General features: G+C 39.6%; 1 protein-coding gene across 2 annotated transcripts in view; it reads right to left on the bottom strand.

Moving 5' to 3' along the window:
* C12H1orf21 (chromosome 12 C1orf21 homolog) overlaps window positions 1-25,976 on the bottom strand; it is a 247,069-nt gene that overhangs the window by 96,378 nt on the left and 124,715 nt on the right. For both annotated transcript variants that reach the window (XM_042229198.2, XM_015099359.4), the window contains one exon: window positions 21,895-21,989. In XM_042229198.2, coding sequence (XP_042085132.1) covers window positions 21,895-21,989 — 95 coding nt within the window. The remainder of the gene's footprint in view (window positions 1-21,894; window positions 21,990-25,976) is intronic.

The raw sequence follows: 25,976 nt of genomic DNA, 5'->3' as shown, positions 1-25,976 counted from the left end.
AGTAATATCCAGTTCAAAGCGTTTCATCTCAGTTCAGTTATCTCATCATCCTGAAATTAAAGCAGGAATCATGAAAGTTTGGATGTTCTCAGTTCCCAACACAGGGTTAAGAGTGCTCTTCTTCAGGAGTTTGAAACCTATCGAATGACCTAAATCTCCCTGCAGCCAGTGAAGAGATGCTGCTCAACCATATTTATATCTTTAATTCAGCACTGTTGGATGAATACTTCAAAACTGTTTAAAAAATATTGTTATCCCAATTCTGTATCCTAATTAACTGGAAAGAGGCACAGATGGATGGGTGGATGACTGAGTAGTAATCTGGGATTAATTTCACCTAATGTTCTGATTCCTCAAAGGTCACAATTCTTCCCATCTTATGCAATGTTCTTGTGGGCCAATACCTTGGGTCAAATTCAAATCCAGTGAAATAAAGGATGGGCTGGCTTATCTGAATAAGATCCAAGGAGGCCATTATTTAGGAATTCCTCATGAAGATATCCAGTTTTATAGTTTTATATTCATGCATGAGAATAGAATTAACAAATTCTTTTGTCCTGCTTTTCCTCCCCCTGCTGCTGCCGCTGCTAAGTCACTGCAGTCGTGTCCGACTCTGTGTGACCCCATAGACAGCAGCCCACCAGGCTCCCCCATCCCTGGGATTCTCCAGGCAAGAACACTGGAGTGGGTTGCCATTTCCTTCTCCAATGCATGAAAGTAAAAAGTGAAAGGGAAGTCGGTCAGTCGTGTCCGACTCTTAGCGACCCCATGGACTGCAGCCCACCAGGCTCCTCCGACCATGGAATTTTCCAGGCAAGAGTACTGGAGTAGGGTGCCATTGCCATCTCCCTAGGATCCAAGGAAAAGTGAATGTGAAAGTCACTCAGTCGTGTCCAGCTCTTTGTGACCCCATGGACTATACAGTCCACCAAATTCTCCAGGCCAGAATACTGGAGTGAGTAGCTTTTCCCTTCTCCAGGGTATCTTCCCAACCTAGGGATCGAACACAGATCTCTTGCATTGCAGGCAGATTCTTTACCCGCTGAGCCATGAGGGAAGCCCAAGGATACTGGGTAACCTATCAGTTCTCTGGGGGATCTTCCTAATGCAGGACTCGAACTGGGGTCTCCTGCATTGCAGGCAGATTCTTTACCAACTGAGCTATGAAGGAAGTCCCAAGGAAAGCAGAACATCAAATTCCGGCAAAAATGAAGCATATTAAATATGATTTATTCATTAAAAATTTATTAGTATTATTAGTGTTAGGTCCTGAATAAAACAAACAGGATCTCATCCTTGTGGACCTTACATTCTAAGGTATAAACACATTTTTTAAAGTGTAAACTCAGTAATAACAACAACAACAACAATAACAACGAAAGATACATAGTAGCAACAAATAAAAGTTATAAAGTTCCCCATGTGGTAAAGGGTCAAGAGAAATGGACAATCATACTTTGGTGGTGGGAAGATAAGTTGGTGAAAGATTTTTTTGGGAGATAGGGTAATTTGGTGAACATATATATTAAAAAAAAAATCTCTGTCTCAGTAATCTGACACATAGGGTTATGTGTAGAAAATGATTAGTGATACTAAGTATCATGAAAAATTATTCACTAAAGCTCAAAATTCTCCAAGCCAGGCTTCAGCAATATGTGAACCATGAACTTCCAGATGTTCAGGCTGGTTTTAGAAAAGGCAGAGGAACCAGAGATCAAATTGCCAGCATTCGCTGGATCATCGAAAAAGCAAGAGAGTTCCAGAAAAATATCTATTTCTGCTTTACTGACTATGCCAAAGTCTTTGACTGTGTGGATCACAATAAACTGTGGAAAATTCTGAAAGAGATGGGAATACAGACCACCTGACCTGCCTCTTGAGAAACCTATATGCAGGTCAGGAAGCAACAGTTAGAACTGGACATGGAACAACAAACTGGTTCCAAATAGGAAAAGGAGTACGTCAAGGCTGTATATTGTCACCCTGCTTATTTAACTTCTATGCAGAGTACATCATGAGAAATGCTGGGCTGGAAGAAGCACAAGTTGGAATCAAGATCGCTGGGAGAAATATCAATAACCTCAGATATGCAGATGACACCACCCTTATGGCAGAAAGTGAAGAGGAACTAAACAGCCTCTTGATGAAAGTGAAAGAGGAGAGTGAAAAAGTTGGCTTAAAGCTCCACATTCAGAAAACGAAGATCATGGCATCTGGTCCCATCACTTCATGGGAAATAGATGAGGAAACAGTGGAAACAATGTCAGACTTTATTTTTCTGGGCTCCAAAATCACTGCAGATGGTGATTGCAGCCATGAAATTAAAAGACGCTTACTCCTTGGAAGGATAGTTATGACCAACCTAGATAGCATATTCAAAAGCAGAGACATTACTTTGCCCACAAAGGTCCATCTAGTCAAGGCTATGGTTTTTCCAGTGGTCATGTATGGATGTGAGAGCTGGACTGTGAAGAAAGCTGAGCACCGAAGAATTGATGCTTTTGAACTGTCGTGTTGGAGAAGACTCTTGAGAGTCCCTTGGACTGCAAGGAGATCCAACCAGTCCATCCTAAAAGAGATCAGTCCTGGGTGTTCATTGGAAGGACTGATGCTAAAGCTGAAACTCCAATACTTTGGCCACCTCATGCGAAGAGTTGATTCATTGGAAAAGACCCTAATGCTGGGAAGGATTGGGGGCAGGAGGAGAAGGGGATGAAAGATGATGAGATGGCCGGATGGCATCACCGACTCGATGGACTTGAGTCTGAGTGAACTCCGGGAGTTGGTGATGGACAGGGAGGCCTGACGTGCTGTGATTCATGGGGTCGCAAAGAGTCGGACACAACTGAGCGACTGAACTGAACTGAACTGAAAGTATTAGTTAAATTACAGCATATTCAAATGGTATATTCACAGTGTGTCTAGGACAGGTCCAGTTTTTATACTTAAATTTTATGATGGAGAATCGTTTAACACTTACAGACAAGTGCTGAGAACAGTAAAGTGTTCCCATATAACCTACGTTCGGTTTCCTCTATTAGTAACATCTTACATTAAGACAATCTGTCACAATTAATGAACCAACCTTGACATGATATTCAGATTTCCGTTTTCATTAGTGTCCTTTTCCTGCTCCAGGAGTGCAACCAGGACAATACATTTAGCTGTCACGTCTCCTTAGACTCCTCTTGGCTGTGACCGTTTCTCTCTGGTTTTGATGACCCTGAGAGTTTTGAGGAGTACTGGTAATCTGTAGACTGTCCCTCCACTGGGATTTGTTTGATTTTTTTTCTCATGATAATACTGAGGTTGTGGGTTTTGAGGAAGAAAACCACAGAGGTCATTTTCATCACATCATATCAAGGGTACATGTTATGAACATAAACTTAAAACTGTGGATGTTAATTTTGATCACCTGGCCAGGGTAGTGGTTGTCAGTTTTCTCCAGAGTAATGTTACCTTTCTTCCTCCATATCCACAATGTATTCTCTCTAAAGAAGTCACTATGCGCAGCCCACACTTAAGAAGTAGGAAGTTACGCTCTGCCTCCTGAAGGGCAGAGTAATACTTAAATGATTTGGAATTATTCTGCATATGAAATTTATCAACTCTTCTCCATTTATTTACTCAATTACTTATATATGTTAGTACTAACTCATGGATCTTTATTTTTATAATTTGTATACAGTAAACGTGTTGCGGACAACTCCAGATTAACAGCACAATCTAAAACTACGTGATTAATTTTGCTGCTTAAATTGTTTCAGCTTTGGCCACCGGGAACTCTTTCAGTTGGCTCCTGTGTCCCTTTGACACACCCCCACCATCGTGTGTATATATTGTTAGTACTTTCCAATTTGGGTACCACAAAATGCTCCAGGATCATCTTACGTATCGCCCAGCCCTATAATCAACCATTTGTTCAAAAAGTCTTGGTTCCTTTTTCTGGAGAATGGTGCTAGAAGTAAGATCAGGGTACTGGCTATGCTTGTTGCATCTGGAGTGTCACTGTCTCTGTCTCCTCAGCTGAGAGAGCAAGAAAATTGTGCGTGTGTGTGTGTACACATGCATATCTATACCTCCACACACATACATATCAATAATATATGTATATACATATATGTATACAAATACATGCATGTCCATACATTGTGTGTGTATGTTTTTAAGTGAGTATACACATACCCTGCCAACAAAGGTCCATCTAGTCAAGGCTACGGTTTTCCAGTGGTCATGTATGGATGTGAGAGTTGGACTGCGAAGAAAGCTGAGCGCCGAAGAATTGATGCTTTTGAACTGTGGTGTTGGAGAAGACTCTTGAGAGTCCCTTGAACTGCAAGGAGGTCCAACCAGTCCATTCTAAAAGAGATCAGCCCTGGGTGTTCTTTGGAAGGAATGATGCTGAAGCTGAAACTCCAGTACTTTGGCCACCTCATGTGAAGAGCTGAACCATTGGAAAAGACTCTGATGATGGGAGGGATTGGGGGCAGGAGGAAAAGGGGATGAAAGAGGATGAGATGGCTGGATGGTATCTCTGACTCAATGGATGTAAGTTTGAGTGAACTCTGGGAGTTGGTGATGAACAGGGAGGCCTGGCGTGCTGCGATTCATGGGGTCGCAAAGAGTCAGACACAACTGAGCAACTGAAATGAACTGAACTGAACTGAACACATATCTTGGAGGAGGGCATGGCAACCCACTCCAATGTTCTTGCCTGGAGAATTCCATGGACAGAGAAACTTGGCAGGCTACAGTCCATGGGGTTGCAAAGAGTTGGATACGACTGAAGCAAAGTAGCATTCATGCATACACATATCCATCAATATTTCCACACGCATCAATCTAAATCTATATTTGGCTAAACGTTAATTCACACTGATGTCTCCAGCTGTAATCCAGGGCTACTGGATGCTTCTAGCTACCTCCCTTCTAGCAATCTCTCACTCCAGTAGTGAGAAACCTGTCTCCACCACCCAGCATCCATAGATTCTCTAACAACAGTGTGTGCAGAACTGTTAATTCTTTGCTCCACGGTACTATGCTTACATAAAGTTTCTTTTACTTTTAGTCCTACCGTCTCCATCCATCCATTCCAAAGTTACTTAGGTCAGCCTATCCCTTCCCCCTTCAGTGAGGTTGTTTTATATACTTATGATACTGTTAGATTCTTTTGTCAATCTATATTCCATCTTGGGATCCCCTGACCACTTAAAAAAATTTTTTTTTAAATTTGCAAACATTAAAGTTCACTTTTCTGGTTGTAAAGTTCTATGAGTTTTAATAAATGCATAGTGTCGTGTATCTATTACCATTACATTACCATACAGCATAGTTTCACTCCCCTTAAATTCCCTTGTGTTTCACCTACCCAGCCCTCCTTTTCCCTCACACCCATGGAAACCACTGATTCAATGCTTTAGCCTTTTTCAGATGTCACATAGATAGAATGGTATCATATGTATTGTACCCTTTTGACTATATTCTTTCACTGAGCAACGTACACTTAAGACTCATGTATGTTTTTCATGGCTTAGTAGCTTATTTCTTTTTCTCACTAAATAATACCTTATTGTGTAGATGTACTACGGGTTGTTCACTCATCACTCAAGGGCATCTTACATGCTTCCAGTTTTTTGGTGATTCTGAGCAAAGCTACTATCAACACTCACATGAAGATTTTTGTGGGATTATAGTTTTTCAAATATCCTAGAAGCATGGGTGTTGGACATATGGCAAGACTATGTATAGCTTTGTAAGAAATTCAGGTCCATTTTTGTTCAGAAGAAGACTATACTTCTATGTATTTAGCATAAAACAAACAGTTGTGATAGGATTTATGACCAATTTTATTTATGTTTTTATTCATTTTAATATTTTTTCCAAGATGTTTTGAGGTAATTCAAGCAAGCAGTACATTTCTAATCAGGGAAAAATTCATTTAAAAAGTACAATTAAGTAAGAGAGTAACAGGAGGGAACCAAATGCAATGGCTCCATGTTGTTTCATCTTGTTTCACTAGACCCCCACTCCTGGCCAGCGGGGATGCTCTGATGTGACGTACATACTGTGAGTGTGAAGGCGCCACACGGACTGTAAGGCATTTCACCGTAATGAGATTCCCTATTCTTTGCCTACAGCTGGTGTTTCCTGCCTTTCATTTCAGGCTCTACGTAACTCAGACTCAGGAGAAGGAAAGGAACCCTGGTCAGCATTTGGGAGATTCAGATTCCCATCACTGCGCCTGCACTCCACTTCTAATAAGGAACCTTCTGCCTTGTTCCTATTTTTTTTTTAAATTTTTAAAAATTGAAATGTAGTTGATTTATAATGTTTTGTTAGTTTTAGGTATATGGGAAAGTTATTCAGATATATTCAGATATATTAATATATATGTGTACATATATATATGAGAAGTGAAGTTGCTCAGTCGTGTACGACTCCTTGCAATCCCATTGACTGCAGCCTACCAAGCTCCTCTGTCCATGGCATTTTCCAGACAAGAGTACTAGAGTGGGTTGCCATTTCCTTCTCCAGGGGATCTTCCCAACCTGGGGATCGAACCCAGGTCTCCCGTATTGTGGGTAGATGCTTCACCCTCTGAGCCACCAGGGAAGCCCACACATACACATATTTATACCTTTTTAGATACTTTTCCCTTATAGTTGTTATGAGATATTGAATATAGTTCTCTGTGCTATACAGTAGGTCCTGTTGCTTATCTATTTTATATATAGTAGCATGTATATTTTAATCCCAAATCCTAATTTATCCCTCTGCAACTTTCCCCTTTAGTAACTGTAGGTTTGCTTTCTGTCCGTGAGTCTGCGTTTCCATTTTGTAAATAAGTTCATGTTTATCAAGTTTTTAGATTCCATAGATAGGCGATGTCGAGTGATATTTGACTCTCTTCTGCCTTGTTTCTGAGACCAACCTTTAAGCCTCATCTTCTAGTTTTAGTCACCAGATTCCTGTCTTGTTTCTGGCTGAAGTGCCCTCAACTGTACAAATCCATAACGTATTAAAAAAAGGAAAAGGTTTGCCTCCAATCAAGCATGCCCTCAAATGATCTAGTTATGAGCAGAAGTTTGTCAGTAAATAAAAATATGCAGTATAACATCACACTCTGACATGAACAAACAAATGAAGCCAGCTCATTAAGTTTTAGAAAATATATCTGTCATTATCAGTTATTTTAATTTTCAAAGAAGGAGGAAATCTGGCATCTATTATACAGAGTAAATAAATTAGATGCATTGTGAACATGAAGCAGGGGGTAACAATAGCATCGTCATGTATCTATTATAATGTTGACAGGCTAAACAATGCATTCTCTCCTTGCCAAAGAAGATGCATGAGTTTGTTATTCCTGGTTGTTTATTTCTATCTTTTCTGAACGACAGGTATAGGTGAGTCCTATATCTCTGTTAATATCAAGCATTAATTACAAAGTCTATCAGAAGAGACACTACTCAAAGCCCAGACTCCTGGAAACATTATCACAGTTTCTTTTGATACTCTCACCTCTAGGGCATATATTATTAATTTTGGGTGAAGCTACCTCACTGAGTTTGCCAACCGAGGAGTGAAACTTATATGCTTTGGTTTTATTTTTAGCATCACAGGGGAGATAAGAAAGAAACGCAAACAACCTGCAGAAAAGACATGCCTGTGTTATTGCTCTACATACTGTCATTGGTGTGAGCTGCAGGGGGTCCTCTCACTTGTCACTCATTTCCTCCTACTCCACTATTGTATCTGGACCCTTTGAGTAAAAAATGCCCATTCTAAAACAGTGAGACAAATAAATCCACTGTCTAAAATGACCATGTGGATTAAACAGAATCAGAGTTTGAAGACGGCATCTTTCCATTCTGTATTTAAAAATCATGGTATGGTTCTTGGAAAAGAGGCCAAAATTTTAAATAGAAAAGTAAAGTTTGTTGTACTTCCCAAAGTTAAACAAGGAAGGTTTTAAAGGATAAATCAGAAGCTATGCTTTACTGGGCAGAGAAGGTCAAGACAACACTTTGCATCCAAGGAAGGCATATTTAAAAACGATCACATTTTGCAACAATGCTGGGAAAAGGGAAGTTATTATCAACACCCTCAATCTTCAGATCAGGTGAGCAGAGGTCTGTTCTATTTATTCTGTAGCTGCAAACTGGCTAAAGAATGTGGCTGTCTGTAAACCAGAAATTAATGTGCTGGTTTATTTAAAAAACAGCTAACACACATTAACTACCCAATAAACACTTCACAATGTGCTCCATCAGTCTCCTGATCCACTCACTATTCATGTCACGTCCCTGTGCTTGGCTCATACGATTCCTTCTGCTCGAAACCCCTTTCCCCTCCTCATATATCAGTGAAAACTGCTTTCATTCAAGACCCTGCTGCAATGCCAGCTCTCTGTGAATCTCCTCAGATCTCCCCACCAGGGTCTACTGTTCCACTCCCATTTTCCCAAAAGACTTCATTAGGGCCGCTATTAGAGACTTGGTGTATGTGTCTGTCGCCCCTTAAGTTTCCCGAGTTATATCAGTATCTCATTAATTCTTTTTTCCATCAGCGCCCAGATAATATCTAGCTGACAGTAAGAACTGAGTACATCGAAATAGGAATTTATCCAAGAGATATGCTGTAAAAAACTAAAAATAGAGTTAACATAAGATCCTATAATCCCACTCCTGGGCATATACCTGGACAAAGCTATAATTCAAAAAGATACATGCACGCCAATGTTTATAGCAGCCCTATTCACAATAGCCAAGGCATGGAAGCAACCTCAATGTCCAATGACAGATGAAGGGATAAAGATGTAGCACATACATACAGTGGAATATTACTGAGCCATAAAAAAGATGCCATTTGCAGCACCATGGATGGACCCAGAGAAAATAATACTAAGCGAAGAAAACCAGAGAAATATAAATATATGATATCACTTGATATTATAGAAATTATAAAAAATTATATAAAAATTAATTTTAAAATGACACAAATGAACTTATTTACAGAACAAAAATAGACTTACAGGCATAGAAAACAATTGTATGGGTTGCCAAAGGAAAGAGAGAGTGAGGAATAAATCTAAAGTCTGGGATTAATGTATACACACTATTTATAAAAAAGATAAACAATAAGGGCCTACTGTACAGTACTGGGAGATATATTCAATCTTATAATAACTTATAATGCAAAAAAGTCTGAAAAAATACATGTCTATACAACTGAATCACTTTTCTGTACACTTTAAACTAACACAACATTGTAAATGAACTATATTTCAATTTAAAAACTGGTTATAAAAAAAGTGATATGTTGTACCAAACCCCTAACACCATTTTTACCTGCCTATGGTCAGGTCAGTGTATTAATATGGAAAAGAAGAAAGGCTATTTGAAAGAGGGTTTCAGTCATGTTCTGCTATGCTTAGCTGTTGGAATGACAATTGAAGCTGCTCCAGAAACCACCTTCAGTTCATGGGTTTCTATATCTCTTGGGTACAGGTATCCCTTGCTTTTTCAAAGTTTGCTTTATACCACTTTGCCTTTATAAAAGAACTACGTTAGTACCTGTTTTGGATGCTGAAAGAAATCCGAAGAGGATTTTTGTTATTAGGGGAAAAGGCGAAAATAGGAAAAGAACATTCAGCATTTGTTTTGCTCCAGTTTTGTTAGAAAGGCAGTGGGTCCCCCACACAGCGAGAGTGGCACCACCAAGCTCCTTTCCTGGGAACTACGCTCAGCATCTCAGCATGAAGCTGCTGTAGTTTTGTACCATGTCTGTGAACATCTGTGCTGTATCTCAGCTTATTGTGTGCCTCCATTAGCAAGATGTGTCCTAAGGTAACTGCTTTTTCCCTTTACACCATTTCAGCTTACAGGCTTCATAGCAGCACTACTTTCAGATAGCAGGGGGAAATTGTGCACTTTAATACTATCCTTTAAGTGTACTATGATGACATAGGGCTGCCCCGGTGGCTCAGAGGGTAAAAAATCCACCTGCAATGCAGGAGACCCAGGTTCAGTTCCTGGGTAGGGAAGATCCCCTGAAGAAGGGAATGGTTGCTGCTGCTGCTGTTGCTGCTAAGTCGCTTCAGTCATGTCCGATTCTGCGTGACCCCATAGACCGGCAGCCCACCAGGCTCTGCCATCCCTGGGATTCTCCAGGCAAGAATGCTGGAGTGGGTTGCCATTTCCTACCACTCCAGTATTCTTGCCTGGAGAATTCCTTGGACAGAGGAGCCTAGTGGGCTACAGTCCATGGGGTCACAAGGAGTCAGACACAACTGAGCAACTAACACACACACACACACACACACACACACACACACACACACGATAATATGTCTTTCTTCAAGGGGAATAGGTATTAACTCTTTTGTTAACTTGTTTCCACCTGAAGCAGCAACTAATCTCAGAAACAAATCCAGGTGTCCTTTTAAGTAGGGACATCAATAATCACTATAATTTGTGTTGGACTTTATGTTTACAAAGCACTTTGTGGGCCTTCCTTTGTTCTCATAATATTCTTTTCCATAATCAGGAACTTTGCTTCTGTTCAACACTTCAATCTTAGAAGGTCAATTTAACAAATCCCTCATCCCTTCTACTCCCATTCTACTATAAAGTAAATTAACCACAGTGCCAGGAGAATCTTTAGGACCCTTAATGTGCCTGGCTCAGGTAACACAAAAATACTAGCTGGACAAAGGATGATTTCTAAGATCAGCGAAGAGACAGCATTCGTCTTTCCCATTCCCTCTGTGTCACAACACACGAAAGAGGATGGAGTCCCCAGAACTGAAGTTCACGTGAGAGGCTATTCCCTTCAGAAACGTCTGAGGTCTTGATGCTGTCTCTTGTTATCTGGAGGAACATGAGGCTGGTGTCAATGTCACAGACATGAGAGAACAGGAAGTGAGAATGAGACCACTCACTGAGCTAGAAGCTGGGAATCTTTGGGGATGAGTCTTGTGCTAAAGCGACACTAATGAGGCTGCTTGAGGGCAAGGTCTCTCTTGTCTAAGTCAGATGTTCTCAGGACCACCCCCTATCCTCACTCTGGTTTGGGAACCAGGATTCCTTCAAGTCCAATGCCCCACCTTCACAACCCTTTCCAGCCCCAGCCTGAGCTCAAATCCAATAGGCACCTTGAAGGAAGGAGGGGAAAGGGGAGGGTGGTAGGGGAAGCAAGGTGCTTTGTAAAGCTTGACTCTATGTCTATAATACTAGCTTGACTCTTGTCAGTTTATTTTGCCTTATTCTCCAGAGTGCTAGGAATGTTTAAATGACTTGGGAGATTGGTTCAATTCAAAGTCATGGTCTTTTGCATTATTTGGTTTCCAAAAATAATTACTTGACCTTCCATTTGAGACAAGCACTCAAAAGATAAACAATTATTCCTAAGATCACCAAGAACAACCTTTAAACAGAAAAGTCAGTTTGCTATTATATTAGCTGTTCTACAGAGTCATGGGATGATAAGTAAATGTCGTACTTGTTAAAAAGACGACTTTAAATCAACACTTTGAGGGTTCCCAACTATGAGTGTCTAGATGAGAGGTATATATTTTATTGTGCTTCTCAGGTGGCTCAGTGGTAAAGAAGTTGCCTGCCAGTGCAGGAGATGCAAGAGATGCAGGTTCAATCCCTGGGTCGGGAAGATCCCCTGGAGTAGGAAATGGCAACTCACTCCAGTACTCTTGCCTGGAAAATCCCATGGACAGAGAAGCATGGCAGGCTACCATCCCTGAGATCATAAAACAGTCAGAGACTACTTATTGAGGCAAAGTTTACAATGTTCATTCACATGCTTTTTGTTCCTCACAGGCGTAGAGTGACGGTGGTCTTGAGCACTTAGTTTTCTTGTCGACCTATAGGTACTGAAGAAACTGCAGACTGCTCTGGTTTGCTTCAGGCTGTCAATCAGTCCAATGCTTTGGAGAACAGCAGCCTCCTCCAGGGGACTGCTCCAACCATGGCAAATTCTGTGGGTCAGGGCCACTTCCCAATTCTCACCAGCCGAATGCCAGTGCTCCAAAGAAAGCTCTGGTTGGTTTCTGGAACATTTGCTCTTATCAAAGATGTCTCCTAACCTCTGGGCCTTCATTCCTGCCACCGGATGTCCTGACGTTTACTGGAAATGTAATGCACTGGAGACAGGTATAGAAGCTCTAACAACTCAATAGGCAAGAAGAGGGCACACCTAAAACTTGATTCCATTCTCCTTTTCCACTAAAGCCTATTACAATGCTCTATTTTTTATCTTGCTACTTGATTGTACTCAGGAATTGGTGACTTAGAAAAGCATGTTTCAACTCAGTCTTTAATTCTATGGATAAGACTAAGATCAAAATTTACCCACCCATGACCTGTGTCACTTGATAGAAAAGAGTGTTCTTATTTATACAAAGATATCTGGAAATAGTGAGTCTAAAACTATTATACATATAAATCTAGGAAATACATACCAAAACTCCAAACCCAACCTCCCCCAATAAACAAACCCCGAAAAACCAGCATCAAATGGTTGAATGCAGAGTTCTAAGAAGAGCAAGGAGAGATAAGAAAGCCTTCCTCAAAGATCAATGCAAAGAAATAGGGGGGAAAATACAATGGGAAAGACTAGAGATCTTTTCAAGAAAATTAGAGATACCAAGGGAACATTTCATGCAAAGATGGGCATGGTAAAGGACAGGAATGGTATGGACCTAACAGAAGCAGAAGATATTAAGAAGAGATGGCAACAACACACAGAAGAGCTATACAAAACAGATCTTCATGATCCAGACAACCATGATGGTGTGATCACTCACCTAGAGCCAGACATCCTGGAATGTGAAGTCAAGTGGGCCTTACTTAGGAAGCATCACTACGAACAAAGCTAGTGGCGGCGATGGAATTCTAGTTGAGCTCTTTCAAATCCTAAAAGATGATGCTGTGAAAGTGCTACACTCAATATGCCAACAGATTTGGAAAACTCAGCAGTGGCCACAGGACTGGAAAAGGTCAGTTTTCATTCTAATCCCAAAGAAAGGCTATGCCAAAGAATGTTCAAACTACCGCACAATTGCACTCATCTCACACGCTAGTAAAGTAATGCTCAAAATTCTCCAAGCCAGGTTTCAACAGTATGTGAACTGTGAACTCCAGATGTTCAAGCTGGATTTAGAAAAGGCAGAGGAACCAGAGATCAAATTGCCAATATCCGTTGGATCATTGAAAAAGCAATAAAGTTCCAGAAAAACATCTACTGCTTTACTGACTATGCCAAAGCCTTTGACTGTGTGAATCACAACAAACTGTGGAAAATTCTTAAAGAGATGGGAATACCAGACCACCTGACCTGCCTCCTGAGAAATCTGTATGCAGGTCAAGAAGCAACAGTTAGAACTGGACATGGAACAACGGACTGGTTCCAAATTGGGAAAGAAGCACATCAAGGCTGTATATTGTCACCCTGCTTACTTAACTTATATGCAAAATGCCGGGTTGGATGAAGCACAAGCTGGAATCAAGATTGCCAGGAGAAATATCAATAACCTCAGATAGGCAGATGACACCACCCTTATGGCAGAAAGCGAAGAAGAACTAAAGAGCCTCTTGATGAAAGTGAAAGAAAGTGAAAGTGAAGTCGCTCAGTTGTATCCAACTCTTTGGGACCCCATGGACTGTAGCCTACCAGGCTTCTCCGTCCATGGGATTCTCCAGGCAAGAATACTGGAGTGGGTTACCATTTCCTTCTCCAGGGGATCTTCCCGACCCAGGGATCGAACCTGGGTCTCCCACACTGGAGGCAGACCTCTGAGCCACCAGGGAAGGAGAGTGAAAAGGTTGGCTTAAAACTCAATATTCAGAAAACTAAGATCATGGTATCTGGTCCTATCACTTCAGGGCAAATAAATGGGGAAACAGTGGAAACAGTGACAGACTTTATTATGGGGGGGGGGCTCCAAAATCACTGCAGATGGTGATTGCAGCCATGAAATTAAAAGACGGTTGCTCCTTGGAAGAAAAGTTATGACCAAGTCAGACAGCATATTAAAAAGCAGAGGCATTACTTTGCCAACAAAGGTCTGCCTAGTGAAAGCTATGGTTTTTCCATTATGGATGTGAGAGTTGGGACTATAAAGAAAGCTGAGCACCGAAGAACTGATGCTTGATTGCAAGGAGATCCAACCAGTACATCCTAAAGGAAATCAATCCTGAATATTCATTGGAAGGACTGATGCTGAAGCTGAAACTCCAATACTTTGGCAACCTGATGTGAAGAACTGACTCATTTGAAAAGACCATGATGCTGGGGAAGCTTGAAGGCAGGAGGAGAAGGGGACGATATGGATGAGATGGCTGGATGGCATCACTGACTCGATGGACATGAGTTTGAGCAAGCTCCGGGAATTGGCGATGGACAGAGAAGCCTGGCATGCTGTAGTTCATGGGGTCACAAAGAATTGGATATGACTGAGTGACTGAACTCAACTGAAGGGAGAACAGCTCAAGAATGACAAATGTTAATCAAGGAAAATATGAGCATGTTTTAGTATACAGTGAGAGAGAAATCCTCAAAACTAAAACTAGAATGTTTTTTATTTGTTTTTAGAGATGCAAGTGGACTGAATACTGTCAGGACTGGCATAATTTACTCTTAAATTATTTATATGCAAAACTATTAACCTACATAAAAGGAAGCTGGATAGTCCTTGAGTTTCCTTGAGCTCTTTGAGCTTGTCTGTTATTAATCAGATATCAGGGAATGGTAAAAAACTGAGGATATTTAAGATAGTGAGAAAATGACACATTACAGATTCCAAATATCCAAATTGTTACTGAAGTTTTCTTATTATTATCCCCCTCAAAATAAATTTCAAATCACACAAATAATATATTTTCTTTTATAAGCTGAAGCTCCAATACTTTGGATGTGAAAAGCCAACTTATTAGAAAAGACCCTGATGCTGAGAAAGACTGAAGGCAGGAGGAGAAGGGGACAATAGAGGATGAGATAGTTGGATGGCATCACCAACTCAATGGACATGAGTTTGAGCAAGCTCTGGGAGATGGTGAAGGATAGGGAAGCTTGGTGTGCTGCAGTCCTTGGGGGTCACAAAGAGTCAGACATGTTTGAGTGACTGAACAACAACAACAATTTCCTTTTAAAAATTAAAATATTAAATAGAAAGATAAAAATCCCCTTTTCCAACATGCCCAATCCTTTCTCATTCTTCCCACCCAATCCAACTCCACTGCTGACAACAGCCAACAGTGGTGTTTTCTATGCCAGAAACTGTGCTAAGAGATTATTGGAATATCTTACTTAAATTTTCACAACTTCCTGCTAAAGTGGGTTCCGTTATTATCCCTATTTTATAGAGGAGGATACTGAGCCTGGCCATACTTATATCCCCTATTAACTCAGAGGCCCACTAACAGTAGTTAGGGACATATCCATGCAGGTTTTTCTATGGATCCCTATACATTTATGAGCACTTATAGAAAATGTAGAGTGTTGCTATTGTACTTCACTTAAACAAAAAAGTGAACGGTACCATATTATACATACCCAATTTACCATTTGTATTTCTCCCTGACAGTTCATAAGTTCTAACTCATTCTTTTAAATTGCTGTCTAATGTACTATAGCTTTGGGCTTCCCAGGTGACACAGTGGTAAAGAATCTGCCTTTTAATACAGGAGATGCAAGAGATGCAGGTTTGGGTTGGGAAGATCCCCTGGAGAAGGAAATGGCAACCCATTCCAGTATTCTTGCCCAGGAAATCTCATGGACAGAAGAGCCTGGTGGGCTACAGTCCATGGGGTCACAAAGAGTAGGACATGACTAAGCATGCATGAAGACGTACTATACCTGTAGTATTCTTCTAGGGATAGTATGAAAGTTATTTTCAATTTTTCACTAATAAAAATGATGTGGTGAAAGTCTTGTGCAAGCTTTCTTATTCACAAGGGCAGCTGCTTGGGTGGCTATCAAGATATGGAAGTGCTGCGTGACGCTGAGCGCATGTTTAAGTTTGAATAGGTACTGCTAACTTGTCCTCTAAGATGTTTACCACTAGTATGTGAATAAATACTTTCCTACAGCTACGCCAAAATCTGATATTATCAATCTCAAAGTTTTTCCAAGCTAAGGAATCATGTTTTAGTACGCATTCCCCTCATTATAATACAAATTGTATTAGGCTACACCATCTGGGCTGGCAATTCAATGATAAAGTGAGCTAAAGTAGGGCAATATAAAAAAAAAAAGTATATATACAGTAAGCATGCTCTTTGCTTTAAAATACACAGTTGTGCATTTCCCTCCCAACTTCTGATACAGGAACAAAGTTTCTCAAGTAAGGGATCACTGTCAGGGGCCATACATATACTTTCTGCATTAGCCATACCCTTAGAATGTACATCGAAGACTCCATGGTTTGGTATCTTAAGTGAAGCGAAATGTAAAAGCCTTGTGAAATACTCTGAGTGCAGAATTTAATTTAATTTAGCCACAGGTTTTTAGTAATGTACCTTCATCAAGATTTTCTAAAGCATTTAATTTTTAAAAAAAGTTTTTAGAGCTCTAATAGAGCTCTAATTTTTATAAAAGAGCTCTCTTTCCACACTTGTGTTTCATTGGTTTACACATTACTTAACTGAATTACATAATTACAATGACATTCAACCAGTATGAACAGGTTTGGAAAGCATCACATTGGCTCTTGGAAAGCACATATTGAACTCAGAGAGCAAAAGCACAGAGGTGTCCTAGACAGTACCCCAGCAGCCATCCAGTGAGCCCACTCTGGATTGAAGTCAGCATTTCTCAGAGTCTTCTAATGCAGCCAGTTGGGTAAGGGAGTAAGTAGTGTCTCCACTAGCAAGGTGGAATATCTTTTCATATGTTATTGCCTAATATCCACTACTGTGAACCATCTGTTCATTTCATTCACCTATTTTTCTAGTGGATTAACTTTTTCTTAATTATTTACAAGTGTTCTTTAGAAATCTCTGTACTAGTCCTTTGTCTTTTATGTCATAAATATTTTCTCCCAGACTATTGCTAACCTATTAACTACTTTTTTTTGTAGTTAGACTGTCATACAAAGTACTTAATTTTGATCTAATGAAATAAACTATTTTTCTTTCTTCATAGCTTTTACTTTCTATGTTTTAAGAAAGCCCCCTATTCTAAACATATTCACCTAGGTTCTCTTCTAATACTTCAATAATTTCATAACTCCCAGATTCCAGATGAGGAACTTGAAGTTCAGAAGACTCAGATATTTGACCAAAATTCCAAAGCTAGAAATAACCTAAGATCCAATTGATATATGTTTATATATAATCTCCAAAGCCAATGTTACTACTTTATACCACCTTCCTGAAGAAGGAATTAAAATCTGAGAGAATTAAAGTGAAATACATGGGTGCTCAACAATGGTGAAAATTGCATGAATGCACATCTTTGTACTGATTACATAAGTTACTGATAAACAAATGATTCATCATCAGCTGCAGAAAACTTGCATGATCTCTGCCATCCATAGAAAATGTGGTCAAAGTGCCCAAGTGACCTGGAAATCTAAATACTATCGAGCAACTACTAGGTACATATATTCATATTCATATTCATATATTCCTCCATCCATTGAAGCAAACAAAAATATACTGAATACCTAACATGTCCCTGGCGACAAATTCCACACACTCATAGGTGTGGACTTTGCTAGACTCCTTTGCATGGATATTCTGAAAGTTCCTTAATCTTTGCTAGCTCAAAACCAACCTCTACATTTGCAAGGTACCTTGAGTTGTGGTCACTGAGGTCACATGTCTTCTATCTGCTACCAGAAAGTGAGATCCTTAGGATGAGATTTACATCATGTGCCTCTGAAGCCCCCAAAGCGCAGAGCTTATAAGACCCTGGTAGCACTACAGGTGCTCTGTGACTGCCATTATTACAGTGTCATATGTGTGGAGGCTTCCCTTTCTGTCTTGTGAACCATATCTGATCTTTCAAGGGTGAGCAAGACTGAGTAATGAATAATGAAAGAATGAACACTTTGTATTTTCATCAAACACGGTCTTCCTAGTAATTTTATCATTTCCTTGAGGTCACCAGTTATTCTCATCACCACTGGTCATCTTTCCAGATTTCACGGTCTTGTTATTATCATTATCTCTTGATTCTTCTGCCTTCTTTTAATGCTGGCAATGAGCTGTCAAATTCTGTTGCTTCTATTACAACCTTGTTAAATCTTTTCTATTCTCCCTGTTACCACCTTGGTTCAGGCACATCATCTCTTACAAAAACTATTATGAATGATCTCCCACACTGATCCATATTATACCTGCTGAAGTCACATAACTTTCCAGAACCATAATCTCATGTGGCCCATCTCTTCCTTCAAACCTTCAAAGGCTCCCATGAATCCACTGAATTATTCTGGATCTCTTAACTGGACATCAAAGCTTTATGTATGACCCCATCTACATTTTGATTCTAATTCACCACTGCTCATCGAGAAGGAAATGGCAATCCACTCCAGGGTTCTTGCCTGGAGAATCCCAGGGACGGGGGAGCCTGGTAGGCTGCCGTCTATGGGGTCGCACAGAGTCGGACACGACTGAAGTGACTTAGCAGCAGCAGCATCTACTGATGCCTTCTCCTGCCTCTTCCCACTTCACAGTCAAATAGGACGTTGTACTTTTTATTAAATACATCTTGCATTTTCCATCTCTGTTACTTCCACCTGAGCACTCTTCCTCATTCTATCCTTTGAGGCCCATTTTTAAAGGCCAGCTCTTTCATGAAGTAGGTCCTGATACCACACAGACAAGACAGCTACTTCCTTGGATATCAGCAGGTCTTTGTGTTGCCTTTTTCAAGTCAGTCTTGTTTTATTTATCTAACCCTGCTTTATTTATACTGATTTGGTACTTACCTTGTGTATTGCAGTACAAGGTCCTCATGGTGAGGGTCAGTGGTTTCCTTATTTTTGTGATTGTTTGAAGAGTTTGGTACAAAGCCTTGTACACAGGGGCACTCAATAACCTACTGGTCGACCTGAACATTCCTCTCAACTTTACTGTAATCTCCTTAAGAACAATGACCTTAAGGGCACAGTGTCTCTCAATACATGTAAGGGGCCTTGTGCATAACAGGTGTTCAAAACTTAATTCATTTAAGTAATTTCATAGTTCCAGAGCAAGAGATTTCAAAAACACATGTAACACTGGCATTAGCCTAAAATATTCACTTAATCACCTCTCACCTGTCCCAGACACTGCACTCAAAATTTTATAACAGTCATCTTGTGTAATCCTGCCAAGAACACCGTGAAGCACTGTCTTTTCCCTCAATGGATGGGCAGAGATTTACACAAGTGAAGTGACTGGATTCTGCAACGAGTCAGTGGCAGAGCTGAAATTTGAACCAAAGCAATTTCTGCTTCCAGAGCCCATGGTTGTCACCATCATGCCATATGCCTTGGTTATGTTTGCCAACTCCCCTTAGTTTCAATAATTTGGGTAAACAAAAAATCTTTTAAAAAAATACTTCAAGCTACATCTTAAAATCATTTTTGAAACATGAGAACATCTTGACTCTCAGATTATTTTAATGGGTGTGAAAATAAAGAATTGCTAAGTCTTTCTTATCCACTTTCCAATGTAAGTTTCAAATTTAGGAGGCTATTTGTTTTCTCAAATGATATGCATGGTTAGTACTTAATTATGCATCCCCCAACATGGAGGTGATAAGGGTAACATACCTCCAGATAACTGAAAATCATTTAATTTTGTGAAGCAATCTAGAAATCTCAGAACCAGAAACAACCGTTTAGTTCCCCATTTCCTTCTAAATCTTTAGATACTTGAAAACTCTTCTTATTAGTCTGGACTCTGATTGAAGGGCAGAGTGAAAAAGTGTGGGGTTGGCATAGATAATCCGTGAATAAATAGGGCCAGAGATTTCTCTCTGTCTGAATCTCCCCATTCAGTCTGCATGGAAAAGCACTAGCATCAACTTTGGCCACAGTGCTGAAAAAGAATACTAGCCTCAAGGAGTCTATAGATTATGAAACTGGGAGAAAACGGAAAAAAGTTGTATTGGCCCTAACAACACTGAGGAAGGACTCACAAGCTGTAAGATAAAAGTCATTGCTTTCTTTAGGATTTCAGAGATACAAACATGGAAAGTAGACAGTTACATCTAAGAAACAGTTACTGGCTAACTGGTCACCAGTGTGTCTTTAGCATTCAATGGAAATACTGTTACTCACGATGAGATTTATAACTTAAGATGAAATTATATCAAGCAAGACAAACTCTGATTTTCAGTAAAACAGAGTGGAAAAAATGACCACTGATGTTTCAGCTACTCAAATATTCTATGTATCTATTCAAAGCACAACAATTTCTATATAAAAAGCCTGATAATATGAATTTCACTGTTCAGTCATAGCTACCTTTTTCTGGATTTAAGTTCAGTTTAATTCAGTCGCTCAGTCGTGTCCAACTCTTTGCGACCCCATGAACCGCAGCACACCAGGCCTCCCTGTCCATCACCAAATGCTGGAGTCTACCCAAACCCATGTCCATTGAGTCCGTGATGCCATCCAACCATCTCATTCTCTATCATCCCCTTCTCCTCCTGCCCTCAATCTTTCCCAGCATCAGGGTCTTTTCAAATGAGTCAACCCTTTGCATCAAGTGGCCAAAATATTGGAGTTTCAGCTTCAACATCAGTCTTTCCAGTGAACACCCAGGACTAATTAAAGTGTTGATGTTAAAACCTAAGGTATGATGAACCTCTGTGACTTAAAGGATACCTTAAAATCCAAATTCCGTTTATGAAGTAAAATTCCATCAAAGTATTTTGGCTCCTTTAAAATGATCTAAAATATTCAGCTGTTGATATTTGAGCACTGCAAGTCATAGGTTATATATTCAGAAAAGAACAGAGGAAAAAGAATGAGCCTGTTATGTTCATTAGAGTATCATGGAAAATGACAGCCTTAAATACTCCTGAGCACTGGTTAACATTCTGCCAACTCCTTCTGCTGTAGCAGAAATCATAAAAACAAAGCATAACACGGAAAAAGGAGTTTAAGTCAAGTGAAAATATTTATGACATTGTAAGCTTCTTAAAAATGTATTCACTGAAACATGAAAAAATAGCAGTAATTAATCCCAAAATAAAAGAGAAAAACAGTGTTGCTCCAACACAACTGAATAAATGCATATTCTTAACAATCTGTAATGTCTTAAATCAGCTAATATGATAATTTACTAAATGTTTTTTCAGATATGAAATATTAAGGTGGAATATGATTATTGATTTGTTTTAGAGGAAGAGGTTTCTAACTATCTGTTTCAGATCATTAGAATTCTCACATTAACTCAAAACCCATAATACCTTAACACGGTGAATGTGAAGTACTATTTGATAAAGACTTACCTTCTAAGTACCTTATTTTCCTTTGAAAAGCAACTTCCTTAAAATACTACATATCAACAATAATAAAACTTAGCCATTCACTCTGATCTGCATTGAGTTAAAGGATGCAAAGAAAGAAAAAAAGAAGGTTCTCGCCCCATAAAACTCAATCCTATGTCATGATTTTTCCTTTAAATTTAATCATTTTGAAACATTAAAAAACCTGCTGTTTCTCCTGGAGCATCCTCTATCAAGATTAAAGAAGGGTTTGTTTGAAAACAAACAGGATACAGGAGTAAATGGTGCAGCCTCCAAGCAAGCTATAAATAGCAATGGCATTTTCAAGAAATCTTGCGCTGGAGCGTTATGTTGCAGTTTAAACATGCAGTGCAGATTTTATTATAAAGGTGTCACCAAAATTCATTGTTATACAAGAAATGCAGTTCTTACCAAGTTTTCTTGGTTCCTGGCTGCTATTTTCTGCTCCTCTTCTGCCCCATTTTTCATGTATTTGACCTCTTCCACCGGTTTGATCCTATACTCATCTGAGTGCCAAAAAAGAGAAGACATTCTATAACTTTTTTCACAACGGTAGAAAGTGTCAGTAAGAAAAGCCAAACAACACAATTTGTTAGAGCCTTTTTCCCTGTGGCCTTTATATATGGTTCATTTGAAACAATCTGGAAGATGCTTAACTAGCCTCTTTTTATGAAGTGCTCTCCTCTGTCCACTGGGAAAAATTCAGCATCATGAAGGCCGCTAACAAAAGTGGCACTGCCTGGTTCTTTTACAGAGAGCAGATGGTGTCACTGGAAATGGAGGTTGTTCCATCTCCAAACAATATTTGGAATTTATACGTAATAGGGCATATCCCATAATGATCTACGGAGATTTTCCTCCATGAGAACATTAGTTCAAAATACCTGTGGCAGCAGTGTTATACAGTACATTCACACCTAAATTTTTCTCTTTGGAAAAAACAAAGTAAAAGCAACGAGCTTGACTGATCAACAAATAGATGTAAACAATTGGAAGTTGAAATTTTCCTATTGATGATTCACATATTAAATGTGCAACAGTCTGCAACAATTTCATATGATATATACAGACGTTTTCTTAACCTCTCTGTAAAGTCACACACGAGAGGAGCATGGCTCTAATTGGTAGGTGTATCAGTCAAGGCTGGAGAGTAGAGTGGGCCATGGACGGGACCTGGACTTTGCAACAGCCAGAGAAAGACAGTACAACAAATTCCAACATCGAAACACAGCGTAGGTCAAACTTGGGAAAACTTGCAATTAAAGTTCTTTTCCAGGAGAGAGGTTTGGTGATGACAATGCTGACATTTTCACCAGATTTCTGTCACCAGGAACTGACTTGGGTACACTAAGGTCAAGAACAGGCGTGACTTTGAGTCATCTTTAGTATGTGGGGAGAAAAATCACAGACATTATGGAACTAGAAAATTTCATCAACCAATAAAATGATGATTGCCTAGCAAAGGGCATGGAATAATGTACAGAACAGGTAGATAGATATCTATCACTAGGAAGCTGCAATATAGTTTCTTATTGTCTGCAGTTAATTTGCTACAACGTCTATATTCTTACATAATTTCTTACCTTATTTATAATACCATTTCCAAAATAGTTTCAGGCTTCCTCATACTATCCCTCAATATGCTACACCCCAAAGATGTTTGTTATGGTAATGTTTCTTTAGTAATTATGCTGTTCCAATGTTTCTCAAAATTATCATCCTTATGAAATTAATATATTTGCACATTTCTGAATCAAGACTCCTTATTCACGAGGCCAATTGTTTTTTCCTTCTGACAATTCAAGGTAGTTATTGATCCTGCTTCTTTCTAAAGAAATTAGAAAGACTGGTACAAGTCTACAGTAATGAGTCCTTTAGGAATACCACATCCTGAATGTATTAACAAGTTAATCAGTGGGTTCTGATCCACAATTACAATGTGTAAGAATTTCACATTTCAATTTGGTATGCAGAAGAGAAAAAAAATAAAAGTAAATCAATAAAATTGGTGCATTTAATTAGGAATTATTTACTCAGAAGTAGGAAAAGCTCTTGCTAATTGAAAAGAAAAGACACTGACTAATTATGCCTCCAGTACAATTATATAGAGATAAAAATAAAGGGGAAAAAATAGCTAAAGAGGGACTCCCTAACTTCAGTTTGGAACATTAATATTTATAAATGATAGTTCACTGGGATAATTACTAACATTTAACTTAACTAAATTATGATGTTAATGACTTACGGTGTCTCTGATTACTTAAATTACACATACACATATTTATTTTTTTAAAACACAATTCCAGCAGACTCTATGATTTTGTCTGGAGGACACACAACCTCATGTGATAAGATGGGGAAAGCACGTTTTAGGTCCCAAGCAGAACCTTCTGAAAGATGGCCCTTCACCTGCAGCATAGTAAAAGGTCTCTCCTTAGAGGGGACCTACCCTGGCCTTGTCAGCTGTCCCTTCCCATATCAAGCAACAGCTCATAGCAGACACTCTCTAAAGGGGAGTGATATTCAAACTTCATTCTCTTTTTATCCATCCAGGAAACAAAACTTAATTGAAAGTAGTAGAAAAACTATTAATATTTTTGTAGTACTTCTCTTCGATGAAGAAAAGCTGCGGGCTACATGACTTTCAAGGCAGAATTATCCCACATACAGACTTTCTATAACATCACCAGTTTAGAAAGAGGATAGGTTTTAGTGTGTCATTAACAAACACGGCTGGCTAGCCAATGCCAATTTCATGGAACACGCTTTGATTGGATAAAAAAGAAAGAAAAAAAAAACAAACAGCCACGTCTGCAAAGCCAGACCTATCATTATTACTTACACAACACACTGCACAAAATCCATCACAGTGTGAAACAAAAAAAGCCAGCAAGGCCCTTAGATAAACCACAGCCTGTACAAAGCCAAGACTTAAAAACAGGCTGTCAAATCTCTCAAAGGCTCATGCTGGGGATGAAGATGCCCATCTGGAAATAGACAACTTGTCAACCAACGTGTCACACATTTCCATGGCAATGCCGCCTTCATGAATGACACTCTGGGTGGATGAACAGAACATTTCAGGCTGTGGCCGTGACATGACCACCTCAGAAATCCATTTTTCCTTTTATTTAGGGCACAGGGGAAATCATGGGGGGTTTTATGCCCCCTTCATCAGATCCCACACTGGAGGGAATTAGCAGAGCCACTGTTAACAGCCAGAGTCCTGGTGACAGGACAATGTGCCAACTTGATTAAGAGGAGTGAACAGCAGACCGTCCTCCTCCGGCTCCCTCACACCTGTTCACGATGTTCCTTTTCTTCTTGTTGATCTTGTCAAGTGGCTTGTTAAAATGCACGTCAGAAACAGTAGGCTGACACCCCATTTCAAACCTGCTCCCCCTTCTCTCTGTGTAAATAGTTGCAGGCTGTGCCAGTCAAAATATATCTGGGGTAGAAGCACTGCTGTGGTGATAGGATCTTATTCCTCAGACCATACCAGAGAGGGGCAGCTCCATCAAACTAAAGACAACTGTTTCCCACCAAATCTTTGGACCTCACTTTTGACATAAAATGCAAGGAGATCAAATCAATGAATCCTCAAGGAAATCAACCCTGAATATTCATTGGAAGGACTAATGCTGAAGCTGAAGCTCCAGTATTTTGGCCACCTAATGCAAAGAGTCGACTCACTGGAAAAGACCCTAATGCTGGGGAAGATTGAAGGCAGGGGAAGGGGACAACAGAAGACGAGATGGTTGGATAGCATCATCAACTCAATGAACATGAATCTGAGCAAATTCTGGGAAACAGTGAAGGATGGGGAAGCCTGGCGTGCTGCAGTCCATGGGGTCACAAAGAGTCGGACACAACTTAGCAACTGAACAACAACAAATATGTGTATAGAATCAAGTTTTTAGAGCTGGAAGGGAATAAAATGGTTTGACTTGGCTTTAGATGGTATGGAATCATCACCACTTTCTAGATCCTATCAATTCTTCCATTGTTAATAACTCACCGGCCCATAACTGGTTCTCTCAAGCTTTGCAGACAAAGATCTGCTACAAGGTTACATTTATAATCAAGGGAACTGACTTTAACATGAGACAATTAGATGGAGGTGAGTGCTGGAGTGAGTTTATAATGCCAAAATTATTAAACAGTTAACATTTCTCATAAAAGTACATATTAGGTAAGGAAGGAGAAAGGCAAGAGTTCTAGAAATGCTGCTCTTTCAGGTAAGAAAGGCTCTTACAGTTGTTTCCTAGAATGGTGAAATTTGCATCTACTTTCACACCTTACTGTCTTCTCATCAATGACATATGTACCAAAATAAACCGTAATCTTTTCCAGGGCTGTTTCAATTTCAAAAACTCTGTGCTAAAGTCTTCATATCAAAATCTAACATCTGTCTGGGCATCTTCTCTGAATGCTCTGGATTGCTTCTTCATTCAGAATTTGCCTGAAGATTCTCTAGTAGACTAATTATTATT

Source organism: Ovis aries, chromosome 12, assembly GCF_016772045.2.
Source record: "Ovis aries strain OAR_USU_Benz2616 breed Rambouillet chromosome 12, ARS-UI_Ramb_v3.0, whole genome shotgun sequence".
Taxonomy (NCBI): Eukaryota; Metazoa; Chordata; class Mammalia; order Artiodactyla; family Bovidae; genus Ovis; species Ovis aries.
The sequence above is the reverse complement of the archived record's forward strand: the minus strand, read 5'-3'. Positions and strand labels throughout refer to the sequence as shown.